We start from the raw sequence: 24,276 nt of genomic DNA, 5'->3' as shown, positions 1-24,276 counted from the left end.
ATATTGTTTGGAAAATTAAATACTTTGGTGTATTCATTGTATATCTTTCTCTTAAAAGTCTGTGGATGGAATCCTAAACTCACAAAATATACAAAACAATTTTATTATAAATATATTTTAGTCTAGAATGAGAATTTGATCCAATATTTCTCAGTATTTCTGATAAAGACAGGCAGGATTGTACAAATAAGGATCTTGTCTCCCTGAAAACTAAGGATATCCTCTATCTTCCATTAGAAAAAAATTAAAATGGAAAATAAACTAAAATCTGCAACCAAACTTAACTTTACACTGAAACAGGTGATCTGCAAGGTCTCTACATTTTGGAAAGCTGGTGTTTCCTATTATTCTTCCAAACACCTGGCACTTTACTTTCAAATATCTGCCATAAATCTTAGACTGCTCAGTATCCGATGATAATATATTAATTCTCTTAAAAAGCTTATTTCATAGGCAATGAAGATTATTATTTCCCCATAACAGTCCATGATTCTTCCAGCAGAGTCCTAGATACTGTCATTCTCTCCATGAGTACATGAAGAAGCAGGAAAATATTCCTTCTCTTGTCTATTTTTGCATGTTTTCTTCAGAAAATATTGTTTTCATTTTTAGCTGCATTTCAAAAGATTTCCCATCTACCTTGACAGTGTTCCAAAAGTCGCCTGTAGACAGTTTCTGTTCACAGCAATAGATTGTCATGACTTTGTCTGGGACCTTCCTCTTGCTTGGGAAGCATAATCTGTCCATGAGTGAAACGTGTGAGATATATTAGCAATGTAATATTTCAGGAGTTATGATTGAACAAGGGATGGAGATCACTGGATGAATACCCAATATGTCTAGCTATTAAATGGAACAACCTGGAGGTGTGCATTTTTCAATTTTTTTCAAGGATTGCTAGCATGCAAGAGCACTGATATTTAACAGCAGTAACTTGTTTAGTCTAAAACATTTTATCGCCTGTTTTCTCTTCACTTTCTTACTTGCTCCCTCTCCCATGTTTTTATTTTCCTTGGATCAATGCCAAAATATATCACTTACATTAAAATTCTTGCTTTGATCTTGTGAGAACTCTTGTTAAGTTGCCCTGATGCTAAAGTCTCCCATTTGTAGATTGAGACCATCATAAGATGCATTTTGATATCCATTTTCTACTCTAAATAGTAATATAAGCCATTAACATGACCATCAAAGAGAGGGAGTCAAACCACTGCACTAAGTGGAGAGACAAATGTGCTAAGATTATTGCTGCTCGTGTGGCTGTAGTGTGGTGGAGTATATGCTCTCAAGCCATAGACGCCCTGAAGAGGGAGGTCCGACATGAAAAGGAGACTAAGGAATATGTGGTTGAACTTCAATGTCTTGACTTTTTTTCAATAATTTTAAGTCCTTTCAAGCTGTAAGGTTAATAGAAGAAAAGATACTCTTATGTGTCCTTCATCACAGTATTTGGTCAATCTAATAGATTAGATTTCAAAACTTTTCAAAGTATCTCCTAATGATCTTTTAGCAAAAACTTAAGTGTGTCCTGAGTTGCAACACTACAGAGAATGGGCACCTTTCAAGGACATTGTATGCCATGACTTTCAATGACAACTCTGAAAAGTTGAATTGTTGCTTACACAATAAAAACTATATTTGTGCAGTTAAGTCAAACCAAATAATAGATAATTGGTATATTGATACATAAACTCCTTCAGCAGGATGATTTGTATATTTTGATCACTGATGAAAGCAGAGATGAGCTTGCTTTTCATAACTCATAACTCAAAGACGTCAGATTCACAGATGCCTGGCACATATCTCCTTATGTGAGTTCTAATGATACTAAGTGCTTTAAAACTAAATTAAAATTATGGCAAATAGCATTTCATCTGCTGAAGTAATATTTATTATTCAAATATCATATGTATTATGACTTCCTTTATAAGACCTTCTCTAATTCCTTATAAAATCTAGGTTAGTTGATTTTCACATGTGAAACTAAATCTATTGTTTTTATCTTATGATACCCTAAATAATACTAAACTACATTTATTCATCTTTTTTAAGAGAGTGTCCTCCTGTGTTGCCCAGGCTGGAGTGCAGTGGCACAATCTCGACTCAGTGCAATCTCCACCTCCCATGTTCAAGTGATTCTCTTGCCTCAGCCTCCTGAGTAGTTGGGATTACAGGTGCATGACACCATGCCCAGCTAAAATTTTTGTCTTTTTAGTAGTGATGGGTTTTCATCATGTTGGTCAGGCTGGTCACAAATTTCTGACCTTGTGATCCTCCCACCTCTGACTCCCGAAGTGCTGAGATTACAGGCGTGAGACATCAAGCCCATCCTGCTCAATATTTTTATAGCATCAGCATTTTGTGAAGCTTTGAAATCGTGAAATATGTCTTTGTCACTGCTGTACATCCAAGGGGTAAACTGCAGCTTGGATAGTGGCTATGTTGATATGATGGAAGTAAAAAAAGGAAATAAGGTGGAAGAAAAAAGGCAAAAATAAAAGATGAAAGGATAAAGAATGGAGGGGTGTTAGAAATTTTAAATTATATATTTATATTATATATGTGTATGTATATCCATATTTGTCTCATGCTTTCACTGTGCTTGATTAAAAGCAGTGAAAGATTAGAGAATATATATTCTTTAGGGAGATCATTGTAATGTAAATGTCTCACCAAAATAGCCCCACATAATACAAGGAATTTCTAGCTTAAACTTAGGTTTAAACAGATGAATGCATATTTTTCCTCTGACATATCACTTTTTGATCTGGGTGTCTGGCTTTATAATGAAAAGATGAGCAACCTGCATGCGAATCTCCATGGTCTTCAAACCATAGACAATGGGATTAAGGGCAGGGGGCACAAGCAGATAGATGGTAGACAAGAGGATGTGGGCATAGGCTGATACATGACCAAAACGATGGCTGAAGAATGAAAAAAAGGCAAGGATATAAAACTCCAGAAAGACAATAATATGAGCTGTACAAGTGTTAAATGCTTTGAATCGTGCCTCTTTTTGGGGAAGACGAAAAACAGTCTGAAAAATCAGAATGTAGGAGATGAAGACAAAGATCATGTCAAAACCTAGAATTGCAAAAGCCACAAAGAGCCCAAATGATTTGTTAACATGGACATCTTCCGCAGCCAGCTTGACTACAGCCATGTGTTCACAGTAAGAATGGACAATAACCACAGATTCAAAAAGGTGCAGTCGTTTGAGTAGAATGGGTAACATTCCAACAAGCATCGTTGCTCGGATTGCCACCATCAGCACCACCCGAAATAGAAAGAAAGGTGTCAGGATGGATGTGTGCCTCAATGGATGACAGATGGCCACATAGCGATCAAAGGCCATTGCCAACAGGATGCCAGATTCCATGCCCTGCAAGGCATGAATGAAGAAGAGTTGGGTAAGGCAGACATCGAAAACCATGGAACAAGAATCAAACCAGAAGATGGCCAACATCTTAGGAGCAATGGCTACACAGAGACCTAGGTCAATGGCTGCCAATACTGCCAGAAGGATGTGCATGGGTTTGTGTAAACTGCGTTCTGTAGAGATAACGATTAGCAAAAAGATGTTCCCCAGCAGGGCCACCAGGCACACACCAAAGAAGGGAAACCCAATCCAGAATTGCACATGCTCTAGTCCGGGAATCCCAATCAGGGTCACCATCTTTGGGTTCAAATATGACATGTTGGTGGATCTCATGAGTCTGGTAAATCTTTACTCACTCACCACTGATTCTGTTAGAGATTCAGGGAAAAATTATGGATGGGAAGGAAGAACTCTTTGCATCTATTTTCTCTCAAACCATGAAAAACATGGATGGAAACTGACCATGTGACTGAATCTTTGGTGTAAATTTAGGTTTATTTCAGAATGGAGATCTTGGCATTTTCCAAGCTAATGTGAGTAGCTGTGAATGAGGAATGTGATTCAGTGTTGATCACCTAGAAACTGTAGAAATGGAAACCATGATTCTAAGACCATTGATTCTGCTAGTCTTCAGTGTCTTCGCAAATGATATCACAAATGGCAACATTAACTTTTTTGTCCGTATTCATCTCCAAACTCCAGACACATCTTGAATTAGGTGGAGTTTCTCTGTGACACTTGAAGTCATAATACAAATCCTCAATCCCATTTCCCTGTCTTAGTTGAAAGCTCAAAATCTTCAGATGTCTTTTCCAGTCTTTGCTATTTTCTCTGGTATAGGGAGAACAATTCTTCCTTCACATCTTACAAATTGCCTCCCACAGAGGGAAGTGAGAGGCTTGTTCTTCCAACAAATATTGCTTGAATTACCTATGTGGAGGCCAATTATTCAGGTTCTTGGAAATGATAAGTACATATTATTCTCTTACCAGTAGTGCCTCGGCATTTTTGACTCACTGAATTAAACCTGGTTCATTCGTTTTCAAAGTTGATGTGTAAGCAGAATGAGGCGGAAGGAGATGTAAGTAGTCACAGATCTTAGAGGAAACAGAACATTGAGAAAATAGATAAGAGGTCAATTGTATTAAAAGGAACCATAAATTAGGATAGGGAACAGGCCACAAATCCTGGCCTATTGTATAATCCCTGTAACTTAAATGTTTTGATAATATTAATATGTTTGAGATGTAAAAGAGCAGAGCCCTCTTTATAATGGGGCTCAACCTATGTGCTTTTTTTACTTATTAATACCTGTTGTCAATGAAAATAATTTCTGACACCTTTGAATATGTTGTTTAACTTCACATGCACCCAAACTTCTAACAATGTGCCTGCTCTATTTCTTTGGCAACCCACTACTTAAAGCTTAAAACAACCTTATAGCGTCTCCGTCTCTCTTTTTCTTCTTTTTCATTCTAAGCTTGTAAAATAGTTAAATTCTACAAGCTTAAAATCACACAACAGTTTAATTTTATCTTTCTTATGATTGTATCATAGCTAAATACATTGGCTGAATGAGGAATATCACTCTGAATGGGATTTTTATATTTTTTTTCTTTAAAAGAAAACTGAAGGGATAACTTCTGTAAAATAATAAAAAAATAGAATTGTTCACAGTTAGTATGAATACATATGTGGATATAACTAGAAAGCCCCCAAAGTAATAAAATATAAAATGTCTTAATAGTTGATGAAGAGTAGGAAATTTTATTATATGACCTTCTGTAGCCACACATATCAGAGATTGTGTTCAAGGAAATAAAGAGATATAGATTAAGCCAATTAGAAATTTTATTAAAATTTTTCTCTTGATGCCCATATAAAATGATGTCAGGTGAAAGTGCTAGATTGCCTAAAAGTGATTGCAAATAAACATAAATATGCTTTGTTGAAGTGGAACAAGTTGTTAAAGGCAAAGTCTACAGGAGCTGCAAAGATAATACATCCTAGATAATTATTTTTACATTGACTGGTGATGTAAGGATAAAGTAAACATTAGCTTCAGGTCCACCATAATGGATGATAAAGCATTTCAAATTAATTTTCTTCTATATAGTATAGTATGTCAAATGATCTGATAGGAGTTTAGAAATATAAACCAATCAATGTTAGAACTACTTTGTATACAAAATTTGGAAGGGGATCCTGGAAACCTTATTCACACCAATAGATGACATTATCTAATGCATATTCTACTATTTACCTCACTATAGATGGAGGGGTGGATAATATCACGTAACTCATTGGATTATTGGGAGAACTAAATGAGATTATATATGAAATTCTCAGCACAAATATTATGGAAAAGAGTAGCTATTCAATGTCTGATAGTTAGTGCTTCTCAGAGATTTTGATAAACTGTGTGGAGGAAGACATACTATTGGCTTCTTGAGGAAATGTAAAACCAAACAGAGAAATGAGAACATTTTTTGAATGAAGAACGAATAAAAATAAAAGAGCACCACTAGAAGATGAATTTCCTAAATCTTAATGGCTTTTCTCAGTTAGATCTGTAAACTCGTATGTTCATGTAAGCAGAACAAATGATCACTGTCACAATAGAAAACTGACGTCTCAATCATGTACAGACCTTGATGGAATCAATATACTCCACTTATTTAAACTAATGTGGTCACTTCATCTGAGAAATAATCATATCCTCCTTTAAAGTTTTAGTAGGTAGATGGGGAAAATATGTACATGCACACCATATTTTTTAAAAAAGAGTTTATGTTAAAAATTTCTTCTTTAACAGCAAAGGCCTGCATTTTGTGCAGTTTAGCTTTCTATAATAATCAGATCAGAAAATGTTCATTCCTGGGCTTGGAAGGAAAGAGGAGAAAGAAATAAGAGGGTTTCTTAAATGGACATGGAGTAAAAACAAGAAAAGAGATAAAAACACAAGATGTTAATGTCTCTGATACAGAGAAATCTGGATTTCAGGGGATGGAACATGAGCTGTGGTTACTGTGGCAGAAGGACCAGACAGCAAAGCTACCAAAGGCAATCGGTTGCTCCTATATTTGAAATTCTCTCCACATTTTGAAATTCTGCTGCTCAAGCTACAGAGACACAGACACACAGCCCTATCCCTCCACACATACTTTTCAAACCACAAATTTTCTTTTTATTTAAAAAATTTTAATAAACCAATCAATGTTAGAACTACTTTGTAACAAAATTTGGAAGGGGACACTGGAAACCTTATTCACACCCTGCTGTTGCTACTAATTAACTGGAGTGTGTTCATTAAATTTCTTCCACATGCAGCTAATAATATGGCACTAAATTACCTTTGCATCTCTTCCATCTTTAAATGATGTAAATCTAGTCCATCTCTCATGATGTTTATAAAACAAACCAAGAAAATGCCTGTGGGGAGGGGAGCAGAGAAAGAAGATGGGCATACCAAAGAAAAGGTTGTAATTGAGAGATACAGCATAAGTTAATCTGACCCAGTAATCTTCCTACTTCCTTTTAACATTTGCTACAATGAGAAACTCTTAGCAATAAACAGTTCCCAAAGCATGAAGAAGAAACTCACCCACATTAATAGACAGCTAGCTGGAGCGTAAAGACAATGGATAAAACAGCTCTTTCCTGCTGGATTTTGGATTTGGAAAGATATGAATGAATTGCTAAGTGTCTTTCATCATCTGCTCTTAACTGTTTATCTTCCTGGCTTTTCTTAAAGTCTAAGCTGATCCCAGGATGATGCTACAGACCTTGTCCCTAGAGAGGTCATTACCTTTCTGAGACTTGACCTTACTTTGTAGGAGAAAGATACCTATTGCAAAAAAGCACATAGCAAGAAGCATTCAGTTACTTCACTAGAAGCTATTTCCAAGGAATAGGAACCAGAAAATATTAAATAATGGGATCATTTGGAATCTGAGAAAAATATCTGAGAAATGGAGAATTTGTAATCTGGAAATGCAGAAGGCAGTCATTTGGTCAACTTTCTGGCCTATGGCCAGGCTTATAATGTAAGGAAACAAAATTGTACATTTTATGTTTGCAAACATAATGATACTACAGCTGCAACTCATATTAATACTACTATTATTACTACAAAAATTATTTGAAACCATCATAACATTTTGCAAGGTTTTTTAAATCATATTTTAATCTTCTTAACGGCAAGATGCTGCAGATTTTCCCTGTTATTTAGTCCAATTTGAGCATGCATCATTATCTACTTTGTTCCATTTTGACACCACTTTGCACCCATTCTTTGGCAATATTTATGAAATTATGCAGTGACCATTTATGCAACTCTACTATCAGAATATTCTACTCAAGAACTCCCAGTGATGAGTTTCATGGAATTTAGGGGAATACTTCAAATATAGTGTTAGTTGTCTAACCACAAATGTATTATAATACATTTCTTTGCCATTGAATGCCATTAATTATGTGCAATATCATGTTGTATTACTTAGTGTTTTCTTCTTTACTCTCTGATGGAAGACCTGGTGTGTCAGTTGAAATATGATATTATATAATCTATTGCTTAGACATAGATCTAGAAGGAAAAAAATTTAAAAAATAAGGAAGAAAAAGCGATATCTTAATTTTAGTGAGAATAGGGTGTGTAAGGTATATATTATTCTGGGGCATACAGTCATAGATTTCTTACACAGTCCTAGAAGTTTAATCATAGAGCTAACAAATGAAACATTACCTGATGGTTGAGGTTAGGGAATTGATTCATTCCCTCCTTAAAGCCTTAAATGTAATTTATTACAGATTAGGTACTCAGGGCCTAGACAATTAATTGGCTAGATAATAATATGATTCATCAGGTTGTGAAGAGGTTATTAATGACCTATTAGATGATACAAATGCTTATGATCAAGGACAATGTTTTTTTAGTATGATTTTTTAATTTAAGGTGTTATTCAAAGGTTACAAGTGGAAGGAATGGAAATAAAAAGTAACCAAACCTTTTCCTGTTTCTATGGGAAAAATATGTAAAAGAGTAGCTTTATGGATCTATTCCCTGAAGACTTAATACAGATGGATCCATAGCCCCGTAACCGTGTTACCAGACATTATTATTTATTGTAAGAATATACAATCTGATTGGTAAATTACACCTGGACTACAAATTCTATGAATTATGTTTACCACGTGGTAATCCATGTCTTTTGGCCTCACTAGTTCGTTATCCACTAATTCACCTGTACCCTCCCTGTAGGGCCCTAACCCTATTCTCTTGAGATCTGCCAAGATACATTTTGGCTCTTGAGAGCGATAGAGCACACAGAATCCACATGTACTATGTAATTCTCACTTCTTTATATCTAGGGTGTGACCAAGGAGGCTTTAAAGCTCTCCTCGGCTTGACTAAACCTTAACTAGGCTTCTTCTGACTCTAAATCCCTGATCTCCCTTTCCTTAGCATATTACCTTAGGAAATTTATAATTGTAAATGCTTTCTCAGCTATTTGAAGATGTGAATATTTGCCGGGCGCAGTGGTTCATACCTGTAATCCCAGCACTTTGGGAGGCTGAGGCAGGAGGATTGCCTGAGCTAAGGAATTCGTGACAAGCCTGGGCAACACAGTGAAACCCCGTCTCTACTAAAATATAAAAAATTAGCCAGACATGGTGGCACGTGCCTGTAGTCACAGCTACTTAAGTGGCTGAGACAGAAGAATTGCTTGAACATGGGAGACAAAGATTGCAGTGAGCCATGATAGTGCCACTGCACTCCAGCTTGGGCTACAGAACAAGACTCCATCTCAAAAAAAGATAAAAACAAAACCAAACAAAAAAGCTACTTCTTACAATGAATACAGGAGAAAGCTTACTTTCTGCGGGTTAAAGCAATTAATTAGTAAACACAAATGGCCTATAAATTCTCCCACCCTTGTTTAAGTGGAGCTGTGTATTCAGACTTGGTCTGTATTTTCTCTGCCACCCCAGTTAAAGCAATTGTCCTACATTAGCTTCCTGAGTAGCTGGGACTACAGGCACTTGCCACCATGCCCAGCTAATTTTTGTGTTTTTAATAGAGACGGGATTTCACCATCTTGGCTAGGCAGGTCACAAACTCTTGACCTAAGGTGATCCACTTGCCTTGGCTTCCCAAAGTGCTGGGATTACAGGTGTGAGTCAGCGCATTTGGCCATTTCTTGACTTTTTAATAATAGCCATTCTGACTGGCATGAGATGATATCTCATTATGGTTTTGATTTGCATTTCTCTAATAATCAGTGATACTGAACTCTTTTTCATTTGTTTGCTGAGCGTATGAATCTCTTCTTTTGAGAACTGTTTGTTCATGTCTTTTGCCTACTTCATAATGATTTTTTGTTGTTGTTGCTGTAAATTTGTTTAAGTTTTTTGTAGACTCTGAATATTAGACCTCTGTCAGATGGATAGATTGCAACAATTTTCTCCCATTCTGTAGGTTGTCTGTTCACTCTGGTGATAGTTTCTTTTGCTGGTCAGAAGCTCTTTGGTTTAATTAAAACCCATTTGTCAATTTTTGCTTTTGTTGCAATTGCTTTTGGTATTTTCGTCATGAAATCTTTGCCTGTGCCTATGTTCTAATGGATAGCCTAGATTTTCTTTTAGGGTTTTTATAGTTTGGGTTTTATATTTAGTCTTTAATTCATCTTGACTTAATTTTTGTATAAGGTGTAAGGAAGGGGTCTAGTTTCAATTTTCTGCATATGGCTAGCCAGTTCCCCCACATCATTTGTTAAATAGGCAATCCTTTCCCTCATTGCTTGTTTTTGTCAGATTTGTTGAAAATCAGATGGTTTAATATGTTTGTTCTTATTTCTGTGTTCTTTATTTTGTTCCATTTGTCTATGTATCTGTTTTTGTACCAGTACCATGCTGTTTTGGTTACTATAGCCCTGTAGTATAGCTTGAAGTTGGTGAGTGTGATACCTTCATCTTTGTTATTTTTGCTTAGGATTGTCTTGGCTATATGGGCCATTTTTTTTGTTCCACATGAATTTTAAAGTAGTTTTTGTTCTAATTCTGTGAAGAATGTCACTGGTAGTTTAATGGGAATAGCATTGACTGCACAAATTACTTTGAGCACTATGGCCATTTTCACAATATTGATTCTTCCTATTGATGAACATGAAATGTTTTTCCATTGTCTAGAAATAGAATCATGTCATCTGCAAAGAAAGATAATTTGACTTCTTCTCCTCCTATTTGAATACACTTTATTTCTTTCTCTTGTGTGATTGGCCTGGCCAGAGCTTTCAATACTATGTTGAATAGTAATGGTAAGAGAGAACATCCTTGTTTTGTGGGGGTTTTCAAGGGGCATGTTTTCAGTATTTGCCCATTCAGTATGATACTGGCAGTGGGTTTGCCAGCATGTAACTTCTTAACCCATCTGGTATTTGTATTGAGAATACTGTTCTGGCAGCAAGCTGCATTTTTTCCCCTAAATTGGAAATGCAATTATAATAATATTTTTTAACTGATATCAAGTTAATCTCAACTTACTAAAGCTCCACTCCTTTAGTGCTTCATCTCCTATACAAACATACAATGTTTTTTCTGTTGTGTTTTTGATATCACATTTTATATATTGTGTATCCATTAATATGGATTCATGATTATTTTTATGCTTTCATTTTATATTTCTGTAAAAAAGAATACAAAATAAAGTTGTGAACAAAAATATTGGTGATGCTAATTTTTTATTTGTCCATGTGTTTTATCCTTACTGAAAAACTTTATATTTTTGTTTTTCCATCACTCTCTAGCCGCTTTCATTTCTACATAAAAGACTCACTTTTGCATTTCCCATAGACCAGGTATAGTGATAATAAATTACCTCAGCTTTTGTTTATCTGGGGATGTCTTAACTTCTCTTTTATTTTTAAAGGAGAGTTTCTCATGTGTATGGTTTCTGGCTTAAATTGGTATTTGAATTAGATTAGTGAATTAAAGGAAAAAAGAATGTGTTCTGGGTCATTCTACTTTATTCGGTACTGGTCCTGGTGAGTGGCTGACATAATATTTGAAACTACTGAGGGGTGGCTACATCTGCAGGTATAAACCTGCGAGAATGCAAAGGTAAATTATCCCTGAAATTATGTCTATTATCAATCATTACCACTAAAAATTTTTCCCTCTTCTGCCAATGTTTCCATAGGGACCTGTTGTGTCAAATGTTATTCTCATTTATCCCTTGAGATGACCATGCTGAAGCTGCTACATATGGAGATTGCATGTTTAGCTTGCTTCTTGACTCTGAATAAGTTTCTTTATGAACTAGTTAAGGTTTTTTTTGAAATGAGAGAGGGATGGAAAGAAAGAATAGCTTAAATGTCTATGGAAAAATGTAAAGGACATGATACTTAAACAATACCTTCTTATTTTTTAAATGACATAGATTCAAAGGAAAAGATATTAATTTTTGGACTGAAGGAATGCACATTTCTTTATTCTCCATGGTTAAAATGAAGAAATAGCTAGATTCTAGGAAATATACGTCTTTTTAAAAGGATTTAATAGAAATGAGGGTTTTTTCTCAACTTGAGCATATTTAATATTGTTTGGATCTATTGAAAGAACAAAAATATGGATATCTGTGACTACTGGACTCACAGGTTGGCATTTTTAGGGAGATGATAGCAGAGAGATTATATCCTGAGTACTTGGGCAAAAATGGTTTTGTAAACCAGTGTGTGTATCTGTGAGTGTGTGCACTTTCCACCTCTGCTCTTGCAATGTTCTATATTGCATTTACATATCCAGTGTTTATTTATTGAGCACTTAATAAGTGACAGTCACTGCTCTAGAGACTATATTATAAAATTAGGTGGTGGGGACCTAATTGATTGATGTGTGGGGACTACTGTTTGCCCATATAATCTCATCCATGTAAATATGTTTGTATGCTTTGAATCTCAACTACATTAGATTTTAATTCATTATTTCATATTTGATTTGATGTGTGGGGACTACTGTTTGCCCATATAATCTCATCCATGTAAATATGTTTGTATGCTTTAAATCTCAACTAAATTAGATTTTAATTCATTATTTCATATTTGCTTTTCTTTATGAAACTTTGTTTATGCTTTTGTTCTTACTAATTTATGTGTATTTGTATAGATAGATCTCTATTATAGCTATATAATTGCAAATATTATATATCCATCCTTGTTTTTATTTCTGTTTATATCCAATAGGCCATTTTAAAAATATTCTTTACATCCCAGCCTGATTACCATTTATTCAAGATGGCTTTATGTGACTTGCTAAACTTAATTTGGTCTCTTGCAAGTATTTCCATATAACTCATTTTTTCTCCTATCTGGGATAATTTATTGATTCTGGAAAGTATATTTTGAGGTAATGCTGTTGAAATTCTTATGAGTGCATGTTATACTTATAAGAATTTGTTTGTTACATAGTGAGAGCAGGTTCTCCTGGAGGCTACTACCCAAGGTCACTGACTTAAAGGAAGATGGGAAACACATAAAATAGTAAAGAATTTGTCTAAAAGTGAAGTATTTGTGATGACTTAGAGTCTTTCCCTGCTGTAACCCTCATACTCCCTCCCTCGTGCTTAACCACTTCATTCCAGGGTTTCTCTGCCATGGAGACTGGACTATCTACTGGAACTATGAGAAGATGTATAAGAAAGCTGCTTTAGTAAATAACTGATAACTCTGATACTATTAGATCAGTTTACCAAGCCAATAAAAGAATTACTTTGCATATGTTATAATACAAGCTTCTAAATCAAATGTTCTAAGTCAGAATAAATGAGGATGGGAAATTGGAAGGTAGTGACTGTGGTAAATGTTAAGAAATATCTTTTATTGAAATAGATAGATAGATAGATAGATAGATAGATAGATATAGATATAGATATAGATATAATTCAAAATGATATATTCTATGCCCTACTTAATGGGTACATGAGAGAAATGAATAATTGATCAGAAATTAAAATTTTTTAATCCATGATATTTTATTTGTCAGATTAACTACCTACTCAGGGTGGCAAATTAATTCATAAATATATAGATTATATTAATCCTATTTTAGAAACCACAATATCTTACTGTGCTTTCTAAAACTGCAATATTATATCCATACAGAGAAGGACAGAGACTATTTATCTCTGTTCTCTATGTCAATTAAATTATGGATTATACAATTTTCTACCGAAAGCAAAAGTACTTTTATAATTCTCTAAAATTGTACGAGTCTTCCTCTTAATCTCTTGTGTTTATGGAAAACTCACTCACATGAGAGAAATACTGAAGGAGAGCTCAAAGAAGAAGCATTCCAAAAATTCTATTTCACTCCAAATAATGTCTAGTTACAACTGATATGAAAGTATCCCGTAGAGATTGACTTATAAATTCAAATCTATATACCATAGAATAGCATCCCCCTGTGCCTTAGGAATAACAGTTTGCATCTTTCACATTTGTATATCTGAAGTATACTTTCCATGAGCTCCAGTTTATTGGTGGTACTAAATGCAGGACTTCAATATTTACTAAGCATGTATCGTATTTGACACTGGAGTCAACATATTTGTTAAAACAGTAAATAGACTTAGAGCTTTCTGGTAACTAAGATTAGGGAAACATAGAGGAAAAACTAAGAAAATGTTATGAAACAAATGATATTATAGAGACCTTAGAATAAAATATAGATGAAAAACATGGCAAATTATGGGATTGTTACCTATAACATTCATAAGTTGGCAACCAGTTAATTGATACAAAAAATAGGTATTTTTCAGAAAGGCCTGGTAAAAGAAAATAAAGCAGAGAAATTTTTATATTCTCTGTATAACTGTTAATGTAACTAGCATTTTTCTACAACGGGCAAAGGAAACAGTAAAGACATGAAGAAGCTGATAAAAGGGATAAGGAATCCTTTTCTCCTTTGACTTTCTTCTTTGCTTCCTAAGTTTTAGAAGCCTTGGCCTCCTTGTCCCTTCCAGTTTCTTTCTTCTTCATAGCATTTTTTCTTAATATTTTTATTGTCAGAATATGTAATATCCAAGACTCTGAATAGTTAAGGCTCCATCATACAAGTTCCAACTTAAATGTGACAACTCTCACCACCCAATCTAATAACCATATACACTATTCATTATGTATCATTTTTATGGTGTCTTCCTTCTCCTTGCAGAGTGTTATCTCTTTGATATATCTATTTATGTATTCCCAGTTTATAGAACATGGTTTCTTATGGAATAACTGCTCAGGAAATATTTGTTGGAAGACGTTCAGTTATGACCCCATAGATGGAATCTTTTACTGGAAATGAATAGACAAAGTGACTTATAGGTCTCTATGATAATATGACATGTTTTAAGAGTTACCTTTCAGCATTACAACAATTTGTACAACAATAAAATGTACAAAATTTGGTATACTGTAAGTAATTATTTTATGATTCTGGTCCTAGTGAATTTAAATTGCTTACAACAACAGATTGTGAATTTCGATTGCTTGTGACAACAGATAATTAAAGATTTCTCTGAAGGAAACATCATGTTTCATTGTCTGATTGTGACCACATTGTCATAACAATTTTATTTTCAGAATAACTCATAAAGAAAGCAAAGAAAAAAAAATATGCCTCTTCTCAATGCTTTTTGTACCTCTCCTGTCACTTTCTTGCTGATGGGCATCCCAGGACTAGAGCACCTGCATGTCTGGATTGGGATTCCCTTCTGCTCCATGTACATGGTGGCCTTGGTGGGGAATGTGACCATCCTGGCTGTGGTGAGGGCAGAGCGAAGACTCTACCAGCCTATGTTCCTGTTTCTGTGCATGCTGTCAGTCACTGACCTGGTCCTTTCCACATCTACACTACCTCTCATGCTCTGTCTCTTCTGGCTTGGAGTTCATGACATTGCCTTTGATGCTTGCCTGGCCCAGATGTTCTTCATCCACAGCTTTACTGCCATGGAATCTGGCTTCTTCCTGGCCATGGCCATTGACCGCTATGTGGCCATCTGTGACCCACTGCGCCATGCCACCATTCTTACACACAGTCGTGTATCTCTAATGGGTATTATAGTCATGTGTCGGGGAGTAGCTTTCTTTTCTCCACATCCCATTCTGCTCAAACAGCTGCCTTACTGCAGAACACGAATCATTGCCCACACCTACTGTGAGTTCATGGCTGTGGTGAAGCTTGTGTGTATGGACATAGGTGCTACCAAAAGCTATAGTCTCAGTATGGCTTCTATCATTGCCTCATGTGATGTCATTCTCATTGCTGTATCCTGTCTTCATCCTACGCTCTGTATTCCACCTGCCATCTCGAGAAGCTAGTTTCAAGGCTTTAGGCATGTGTGGCTCCCATGTCTGTGTCATCCTTGTTTTCTATTCCACAGCTGGATTTTCAATTTTCATTCACCGTTTTGGGAAAAATGTGCCAGCACATGTTCATATTTTTATTGCAAATATGTACCTTTTGGTTCCCCCTTTTCTCAACCCTATTGTGTATGGACTAAGGACCAAGAAAATACGGGAGCATGTTCTTAAGGTGCTAAACGTTAAAGCTGCTTGACTTTATTTGGATTACCAATAGAGACAGTTGAAGAATAAATCTAAATGCAAAAGATGACGTAGGGAAAAAAACTAACTGCTCTTACTCCCATAAATTGAATAGTATTCATTATCTGAAAGTTCTGTTATTTATCAGGTTATCGTAAGTTCCACAGATTCTAATTCAACAAGTAGTTTCAACTTTTTTATTTACTAAATATTGGAGAAGAGATTGTTAATCTTCTCATATGTATCTGTTGGATCTTCTTTTTTTTCTTTTCAAATGTTCTCATTCCCACCCTCGCCTCCCCAGTCTTCAGTCTCATAGTTTCACTGATGAAGACCATTCCTTAATTAGAAGGCTTAGGTTTCATTTCCTTTAATTAAACATATATCTTCCTGATAATATGCCTAAACCGAACACATTCTATTTTGTAGAATTTAGATTCCACGTTATTTTTTCTGGGTAGTCTAATAGTTTATTGGTTAGGCGTCCAGGCTTTAGAGTTAGACTGCTTGGGTGAATACCCAGTATTCTTCCCTGGGTAGCTTTATTTCCATTCATTTAATTTTGGTCTCAGTTTTCTGATACATCTAAATAAATGATAATAGAATCTGTTTTATAGGGTTGTGTGAGAATTACATGAGATGTGTAACTTGAAATGGCACAGAGAAAGCACTCAATAAAAAAATAAAGGCTATTTCATTCTTCCCTCAATGATTATGATTTCCTAAGTTCTCCACCCTTGGCTTGTTTAAAATGCTTTAGGAAATGCACATTACAACTTATTTAATATATTTGCAACTGTGTAAAATTTATATCTTTTGATGCTTATATAATGAATACGTTTGATTCCATTCTGTTTTAGCAAATATGACAACACCTCAATATTATTTTTCCTTTTTGTATGGAATAGTTTGCTTAATTTCATGCCATATATGGTTTACATTATTAAAGCTTTCTAGAGAATAAAATAATGCTATGGAAATGCAATAGAAGAGTGATAAGAATGCAGTGACTCCTTTCATCATCTCTTTTGTTGACACAGTTATTCATTCATTTATAATATGTGTTCAATAAGTTTAAATTGGATTAGATTGATTTAGACAAATTTTCATAACACTCTCATTTATTCTTCCATCAGTATTATTTTTATCTTACTTTTTCCTTAGGAAACATTTGCATTAAAAGGTCATAATTAAGTTATTTAGAATCTTTTGATACCTGGGAAACAGTGAAACAAAATCACTCATTTTGCCTGAGTGCACAGCCGTTTCAAATTTCTCTGATCATTTAAGGTCTCCAGCTCTCTTGTTGCATCATGTGAACTAAACAGATGGGGTCAAATTAGAATTCTATGCACTAAATTATAAATTCAACAGACTATATTAAGTTTGGTATATACTTACATACTGTTATATATATGCTTTCCTTTCTTCCTCAAATACCTTTTGCTGTCATACATCACTGTCATACACTTCCCACCATTATTGATATTTTATGATACAGTTCAGTGTCAACTGAAGGAAGCCTTCCCTGTTGTTTCTTTTTAAATATACATTTATATATTAATAATACATAAAAATAATCTATATAATCATCACTCACATTTTTAGTATTAAGACAAAATATACCTAATGGACATTTCACTGAAAATGTTTTAAGTTGTAGTAAAATACACAAAAGACTTATCATTATAATCATTTCAATGTACAGTTCAGTGACATTAAGTACATTCATACTGTTTTGTAACCATCACCACCGTAACCACTATACATCTCCTGAACATTTTTTATCTTTCCCAACTGAAATTCTATATTCATTAAACACTAAGTCTTCATTTTCCCCTCCTTTCATTCCACATACTGTCTATAAGTTTTACCATTCTAGGCCCCTCATATAAGTGGAACCATACAACATGTGCCCTTTTGTGACTGTCTTATTTCACTTAGCACAAGTTCATCTACATTGTAGCATGTGCTAGAATTTCCTTCTTTTTAAGTTTCAATCATATTACAATGCATGCATGTGTGTATACACACACACACACACACACACACACATACTCATATACATACACACTTTGTTTATCCATTTATATGATGGACATTTGGGTTGTTTCTACCTTTTGGCTATTGTGAATAATAGTGCTATAAACATGAGTTTACATGTACTTGAACATATCTGTTCAAGTCCCTGCTTTCATTTCATTTGGGTGTATACCCAGAGGTCTAATTGCTAGATGACCTGGTAATTTTGTGTTTCACTTTTTAAGGAACCATTGTTTTTGTTTGTTTTCATTTTTTCAGAACAGTTGCATTACACTACATTGTAAGCAGCAATGTGCAATAATTTAATTTTTCACATCTATGCCAACACTTGTTATTTTATTTTAATTTATATTTTTAATAATAATCATCCTAATGGGCATAAACTTGTATCTCACTGCGGTTTTGCTTTGCATTTCTCTGTCAATTAATGATGTTTAAATTTTTTTCAAGTGCTTATTGGCCATCTCTATATATTCTATGGAAATGCGTGTTCAAGTCTTTTGAGCATTTTTCAATCATTTTATTGTTGTTATCACTGATTTTTAGCAATTCTTTTTATATTCTGGCTATTAAATTCTTATAACATATTTGATTTTCAAATATTTTCTGCTGTTTCAGGGTTGCTTTTTTACTCTGTTGATAGTATACTGTGATGCACAAAAGTTTTTAATTTTGATAAACTCTGATTTATCTATTTTTACTTTTTTGCCTGTGATTTTGATGTACTATCCAATAAAGCTTTGGCAAATCCAGTGCCATGAAACTTTTCACTTCTGTTTTTTTCTTAGGAATTTTAGTTTTATTTCTTACATATAGGTCATTGATTCATTTTGTATAATTTTAATATTCTGCAAGATAAAAGTCTAACTTCTTTTGCACTTTTTTTCCAGTTTTGCAGTATCATTTATTGAAAAGACTGTACTTTTCCATTGGATGGTCTTGGCACTTATAAAGATCATTTTATCATATATGTGAGCATTTATTTCTGGACTCTCTATTCTATTTCATTGATCAATATGTCTGTCTTTCTTCCAGTCCCATGCTGGTTTGATCACCATAGTATTCTACTATGTTTTGAAATCAGAAAATGTGAGATCTCCACGTTTGCTATTCTTTTTTAAGATTGTTTTGGCTACTTAGGGTCCCTTGATATTTCATATCAAATTTAAATTGGGTTTTGGATATTTTATTTCAGAAAATATGTATATCATTGAAACAGTAGAGATTGCACTGAATCTGTAGATCACTTTGGATATTATTGACCTTCTAACAATATCAAAATTTTTAATCCATGAATGTATCTTTTCATTTATTTGCATCTTATTTTATTTATTTCAGCTTTTTTGTGACAGAGTCTTACTTTTTCACTCAGGCTGAAGTGGAATGTTGTGATCTCGGCTCACTGCAACCTCTGTCCCCCAGGGCTGAAGTGATTCTCCTGCCTCAGCCTCCTGAGCAGCTGGGATTACAGGTGTCTGCTACCACACTTGGCTAATTTTTGTATTTTCAGTAAAGTTGGGGTTTCAGCATGTTGGCCAGGCTGATCTCATACTCCTGACCTCAGGTGATTCACCCTTCTCTACCTCCCAAAGCGCTAGGACTACAGGTATGAGTCACCATGTCTGTCCTCAGCAATATTTTATAGTTAGTTTATAAGTATTTCACTTCTTTGCTTAAGTTTATTCTTATTTTATTCTTTTTGATACAATTATAAATAACATTATTCTCTTACTTTACTTTTCCAGATTGTTTATGATTAGCACACAGAAATGCAACTGATTTTTGCAGGTTGATTTTGTTTATTCTACCAGGCAATTTCTGTTTGTCTTTCTTCTTTCAATGTGTATATAGAATATTTTTGAATTTTTACTTCTAAGGTAATGTCATTTGTGAACAGATATAATTTTAGTTTTTCTTTTCAAATTTGGATGTCTTTTCTTTCTTTTTCTTGTGTAATTGCTCTGGTTAGGACTTCTAGTACTTGTTTAATATGAGCAGTGAAAGCGGGCATTTTTGCCTTGTTCCTGATCTTAAAGAATAAGCTTTTTAATATTTTGCCATTGAGTATGGTATTTCCTGTGAGTGTTTCACATATGACCCTTATTATCTTGAGGGTATAAGTGGCTTTTAATTGTTTCTTTTGTAATAATTAAAATCAGATAACTATGAGGGCAATGTTATGCCATTGTTTTCAGTAAACAAATTACTGAAACCTCTAACCCTGTATTATTATGAAAGGCATCTACATTAGTCAGAGTCTAACCACACAACAAAAAGCACTTGAATAGTTAGTGTTTGGCATCATTTTTGCAGATAATTATTTACACAAATTATAGAATTGCTGAAAAGTCAAATATTTGACTGTGAAGATTTTCAGAAATTAGAAGAAAATTAATGATTCTAATGTGACTCTAGGGCAGTGAAATAGAAAAGCACCAGTAATGTAATCATAAATCATTCAAAAATGTAAGTCTCTCAGTGGAAACTGAAAACATAGTCAGTCTCCTCTGGAAGGATCTGGAGCCATGGACTAAATGCAGTTGAAGAATGTAAAACATTAGGAAAAATATCCTGACATCTTTTTCATCTTCTCTAATATTACTGTTTTTTTAATGTACTTAAAATTTACTTTGTTGGCCAATTATCAGTATGTAACACAACATTACTAACTAAAAATAATGATTTACCAATTTAAAATGTAGTGTTCTTGGGACTTTTTCAAAATAATTGTTCATATTTTCTAAGCCACCCATTCTGATAACTGATATCTGTGAGCCAATGATTTTTATAAAAAGTTTAAATAAAATTGGCTGGACATGGTAGCTCATGCCTATAATCCCAGCACTTTGGGATGCCAATGTAAGAAGATAATCTGAGATCAGGAGTTCAAGACAAGCTTAGCCAACATGGTTAAACTCTGTTTCTGCTAAAAATACAAAAACTAGCTGGAGGTGGTGGCACTTACAACACCTGCATGTACTTAAGTCTGAGAAGTACAAGAAATAAAGTATCTCAAGAGACCTGTAGTCTAGAGACTATCTCTTACTGGTTTCTATGCTCAGAGTTCAGGTGGTAAAGAACAACAAGATTGAATCCCTTTAAGACATTGTATATTTTGCTTGGAAAGACTGGGAAAGATTGCTGAAACTGTTTACAATGTTTACAACCAAACAGCATTCTCATGAGAAACTCGAATGAGAGAGAGAGAGAGAGAGAGAGAGAGAGAGAGAGAGAGAAAATAGATGAGAGACAGAGAGTGTGTGTGTTCCTTACAGGCCTTTTGTCCCCTGGGATAAGAAGTATTAGAGCACCTATTATACTTATAGCCATCATTCAGCTGAGTCTCTAGCTGTGAAGCAAGACTATCTAGTTATAGAGGTAAGATTAAACAGGTTATAGGCAGTAGAGAGATGTTTAATTGGGGACAGCAGAAGTCAGTGCTTCCATGAAAAAAGAATGTTAAAGCCTAGGATGGAGGCTGTAAGTCAAATCCTAAGGAGGAATTCGCAGCCCTCCTTGGTATCTGAAAGGGGTTCAACCTTTTGACTTTATAAAAAGTAGCACAGAAGAAGACTAATTCAATATTCAAGCTGAGATTTATCTCACTATTGGATTTAGTCCTGATATATCTTGGTCAAACCTGTATTTGTCTTTTTTTTTTCTTTTTCTTTTTTTTAAATTGCATTTTAGGTTTTGGGGTACATGTGAAAAACATGCAAGATTGTTGCATAGGTACACACATGGCAGTGTGGTTTGCTGCCTTCCTTCACCTCACCTGTATCTGTCATTTCTCTATTTGTCTTTTTATACATAGTTTTATTCAAACAAAAAGGATTCCTCATATTACATAGGCTCCTCATATTAATATATCAATATTTCAAGCAAAATAACCATTTAACTGTACATCTTAAGTTTACTTGGGTAACAAAAATCAAGTCAAGCACATTGTGTGACTTTGAGGAATGCATTGTGTACATTCTGAGTCTGACTGATCATTTATAAGAGAACACAAATATATAGTAACATGAATACTCATGTTTCCTAGATTTACACATTTACTCTATTAGATTATCCTTTGTAAAATGATAATTAACTATTGAGTTTCTCTGATTTTATGAAGAATAAGGTATTTTCTTCATTAACTCAATGATTTGCCTTCCATTATAGCAAATCATTTTTGCTTACACCTCTTCCTTCTGAAATCTCAACTAATTGTCCTAGTTGTTTTTCAGTATTTCCCAAGTCTCCTGTTCCTCCATTCTATGTGCACTATCATTGATAATAGACAAGAAGGGTTAAATATACCAATGGCATGGTAGTTGTTCTTTTTCTTTTTTGACTGTCTCAGATGGAGGAAAATTATATCTCTGTATTTATCAGTATATCAATTGCTCTCTCTATAATACTACTAAAATGTATCCAGCCAGCTGGACAATACCTCTTGAAAAAAATCACAAATGTATATGTAATATATACTCACATAGAATGCTTTTCTGCCAATTATTCTTACCCAAAAAAATCACACTCACATGCATTTGATTCATTGAAAGATGGTATTACTGAGAACGTTATTCCGTAGCCTACTCTATGTAATTGAATGTACACATCTTTACAACTCCATAATAATAATAATAATAATAATAATGATAATGATAATAATAAAAGTTTGGTATTCACATATCTATAAACTTTGTGATTTTTAATTCAACAGAACCATGGACTATCCATTGCTTACATAATGTTAGCTTTCAACAGGACCAACCTTCAACCTGTCGTCTTCCTTCTACTTGGCATTCCAGGGTTGGAAGCTGCCCACAAATGGATCTCTGTCCCTTTCTGCCTGGTCTACATATTGTCACTGATGGGAAATACTACTCTTTTGTTAATTGTCAAGACAGATCCCAAACTGCATGAACCCATGTATCTCTTTCTATGTATGTTCTCTGTGGCTGATTTAATGCTTACTTTTACTACACTTCCTAAGATACTGAGCCTCTTCTGGTTCAATGACAGAGATATCTACTTTGAAGCCTGCCTCACTCAAATGTATCTTATCCACTCTCTGTCTACCATGGAATCTGGATTTATCTTGGCCATGGCTTTTGACCGCTATGTGGCCATCTGTCACCCAATGAGACATTCCACTATCCTAACACCGACAGTGGTTGTAGACTTAGGTTTGGTTATTGTCTTCAGAGGAGCTGTACTCCTCTATCCACATCCCTTCTTCCTCAGGTGGCTTTCCTACTGCAGAACAAATGTCATCTCCCATACCTACTGTGAGTTTATGGCCCTAATAAAGCTTGTTTGTACTGAAACCAAGATTCGTAGAGCTTACAGCCTAATCATAGCATTCCTGACAGGAGGACTGGACTTCATATTGATCATCTGTTCCTATACTCTTATTCTTCTGTCTTCAACCTCCCATCCAAAGCTGCCCACCACAAGACCTTAAGCACCTGTGTCTCCCATGTATGGGTCACCTTGGTGTTTTACACACCAGCTTTTTTCTCTTTTCTTACTCATAGGTTTGGCCACCACATTGCTCCACATATCCACATTTTTATAGCTAATATATATCTTCTTATCCCACCCATGATGAATCCTATTATTTATGGTGTTAAAACTAAAAGGATCAGGGAGAGAGTCTTTAAATTCTTAACAGTAAAAGGTTTTTGACTTTGCAAGGATATTTGATATTCCAGGTCATCAAAAAAGAGAGGGGTTTACAGATAACATTTAAAATAAATCAGCACCCCCTTAAAGTTTAACTTTCCAGTGAAAGTTCTAGTTCATATAGGCTGTTAAATCTTGTTAAGTATATTGACTTCAGTCAGCAGTAATGAATATGGAAGATGCATAGAAGGGAGAAACATTTTAAAGCAAAATTCTAAATCATTATTCATGTTTCTAATCCTGATTTTCTTGTAGACTTTACAACTTCTTAAGGTGTAACTAAATTTATATTTAAATAATTTTAAGTTTTATAAAGTCTAATTCACCTTATTTTCTTTCATGAATAATTTTTGTGTCATATGTAAGAAATGTATTGCATACATTTGGGTTAAGAAGATTTTCTCCTAAAAATTCTGCTAAAACTTTTAGGTTAGGTAAGGTGTAAGGTGTTGGTTCAGGTTCATCTATGGTTAAGAATAACCAGAAATTTATGATTGTGAATTTGAATCTTAAGTGAGATGATATACCTTAATAATTCTGAACATAATTTTGAATCTTATTTCCCTGTTTTATAGTAAAATGTTTTAATGT

The 24,276-nt window shown here is 34.4% G+C and overlaps 1 protein-coding gene and 2 pseudogenes across 1 annotated transcript; 2 read left to right on the top strand and 1 right to left on the bottom strand.

Annotated features, from left to right (window-relative positions):
• Positions 1 to 2,755: 2,755 nt before the first annotated feature.
• Positions 2,756 to 3,712, bottom strand: LOC101047850 (olfactory receptor 52A1). Its single transcript, XM_003923832.2, has one exon. The coding sequence runs from the start codon at positions 3,710 to 3,712 to the stop codon at positions 2,756 to 2,758; it is 957 nt and encodes a 318-aa protein (XP_003923881.2).
• Positions 3,713 to 15,036: 11,324 nt separating this feature from the next.
• LOC101048172 (olfactory receptor 52M1-like) lies at positions 15,037 to 15,979 on the top strand (annotated as a pseudogene).
• Positions 15,980 to 22,747: 6,768 nt separating this feature from the next.
• Positions 22,748 to 23,688, top strand: LOC141584950 (olfactory receptor 52D1-like; annotated as a pseudogene).
• Positions 23,689 to 24,276: the final 588 nt, after the last annotated feature.

This window comes from Saimiri boliviensis, chromosome 6 (genome assembly GCF_048565385.1).
Source record: "Saimiri boliviensis isolate mSaiBol1 chromosome 6, mSaiBol1.pri, whole genome shotgun sequence".
In the NCBI taxonomy this organism is placed as follows: Eukaryota; Metazoa; Chordata; class Mammalia; order Primates; family Cebidae; genus Saimiri; species Saimiri boliviensis.
The sequence above is the reverse complement of the archived record's forward strand: the minus strand, read 5'-3'. Positions and strand labels throughout refer to the sequence as shown.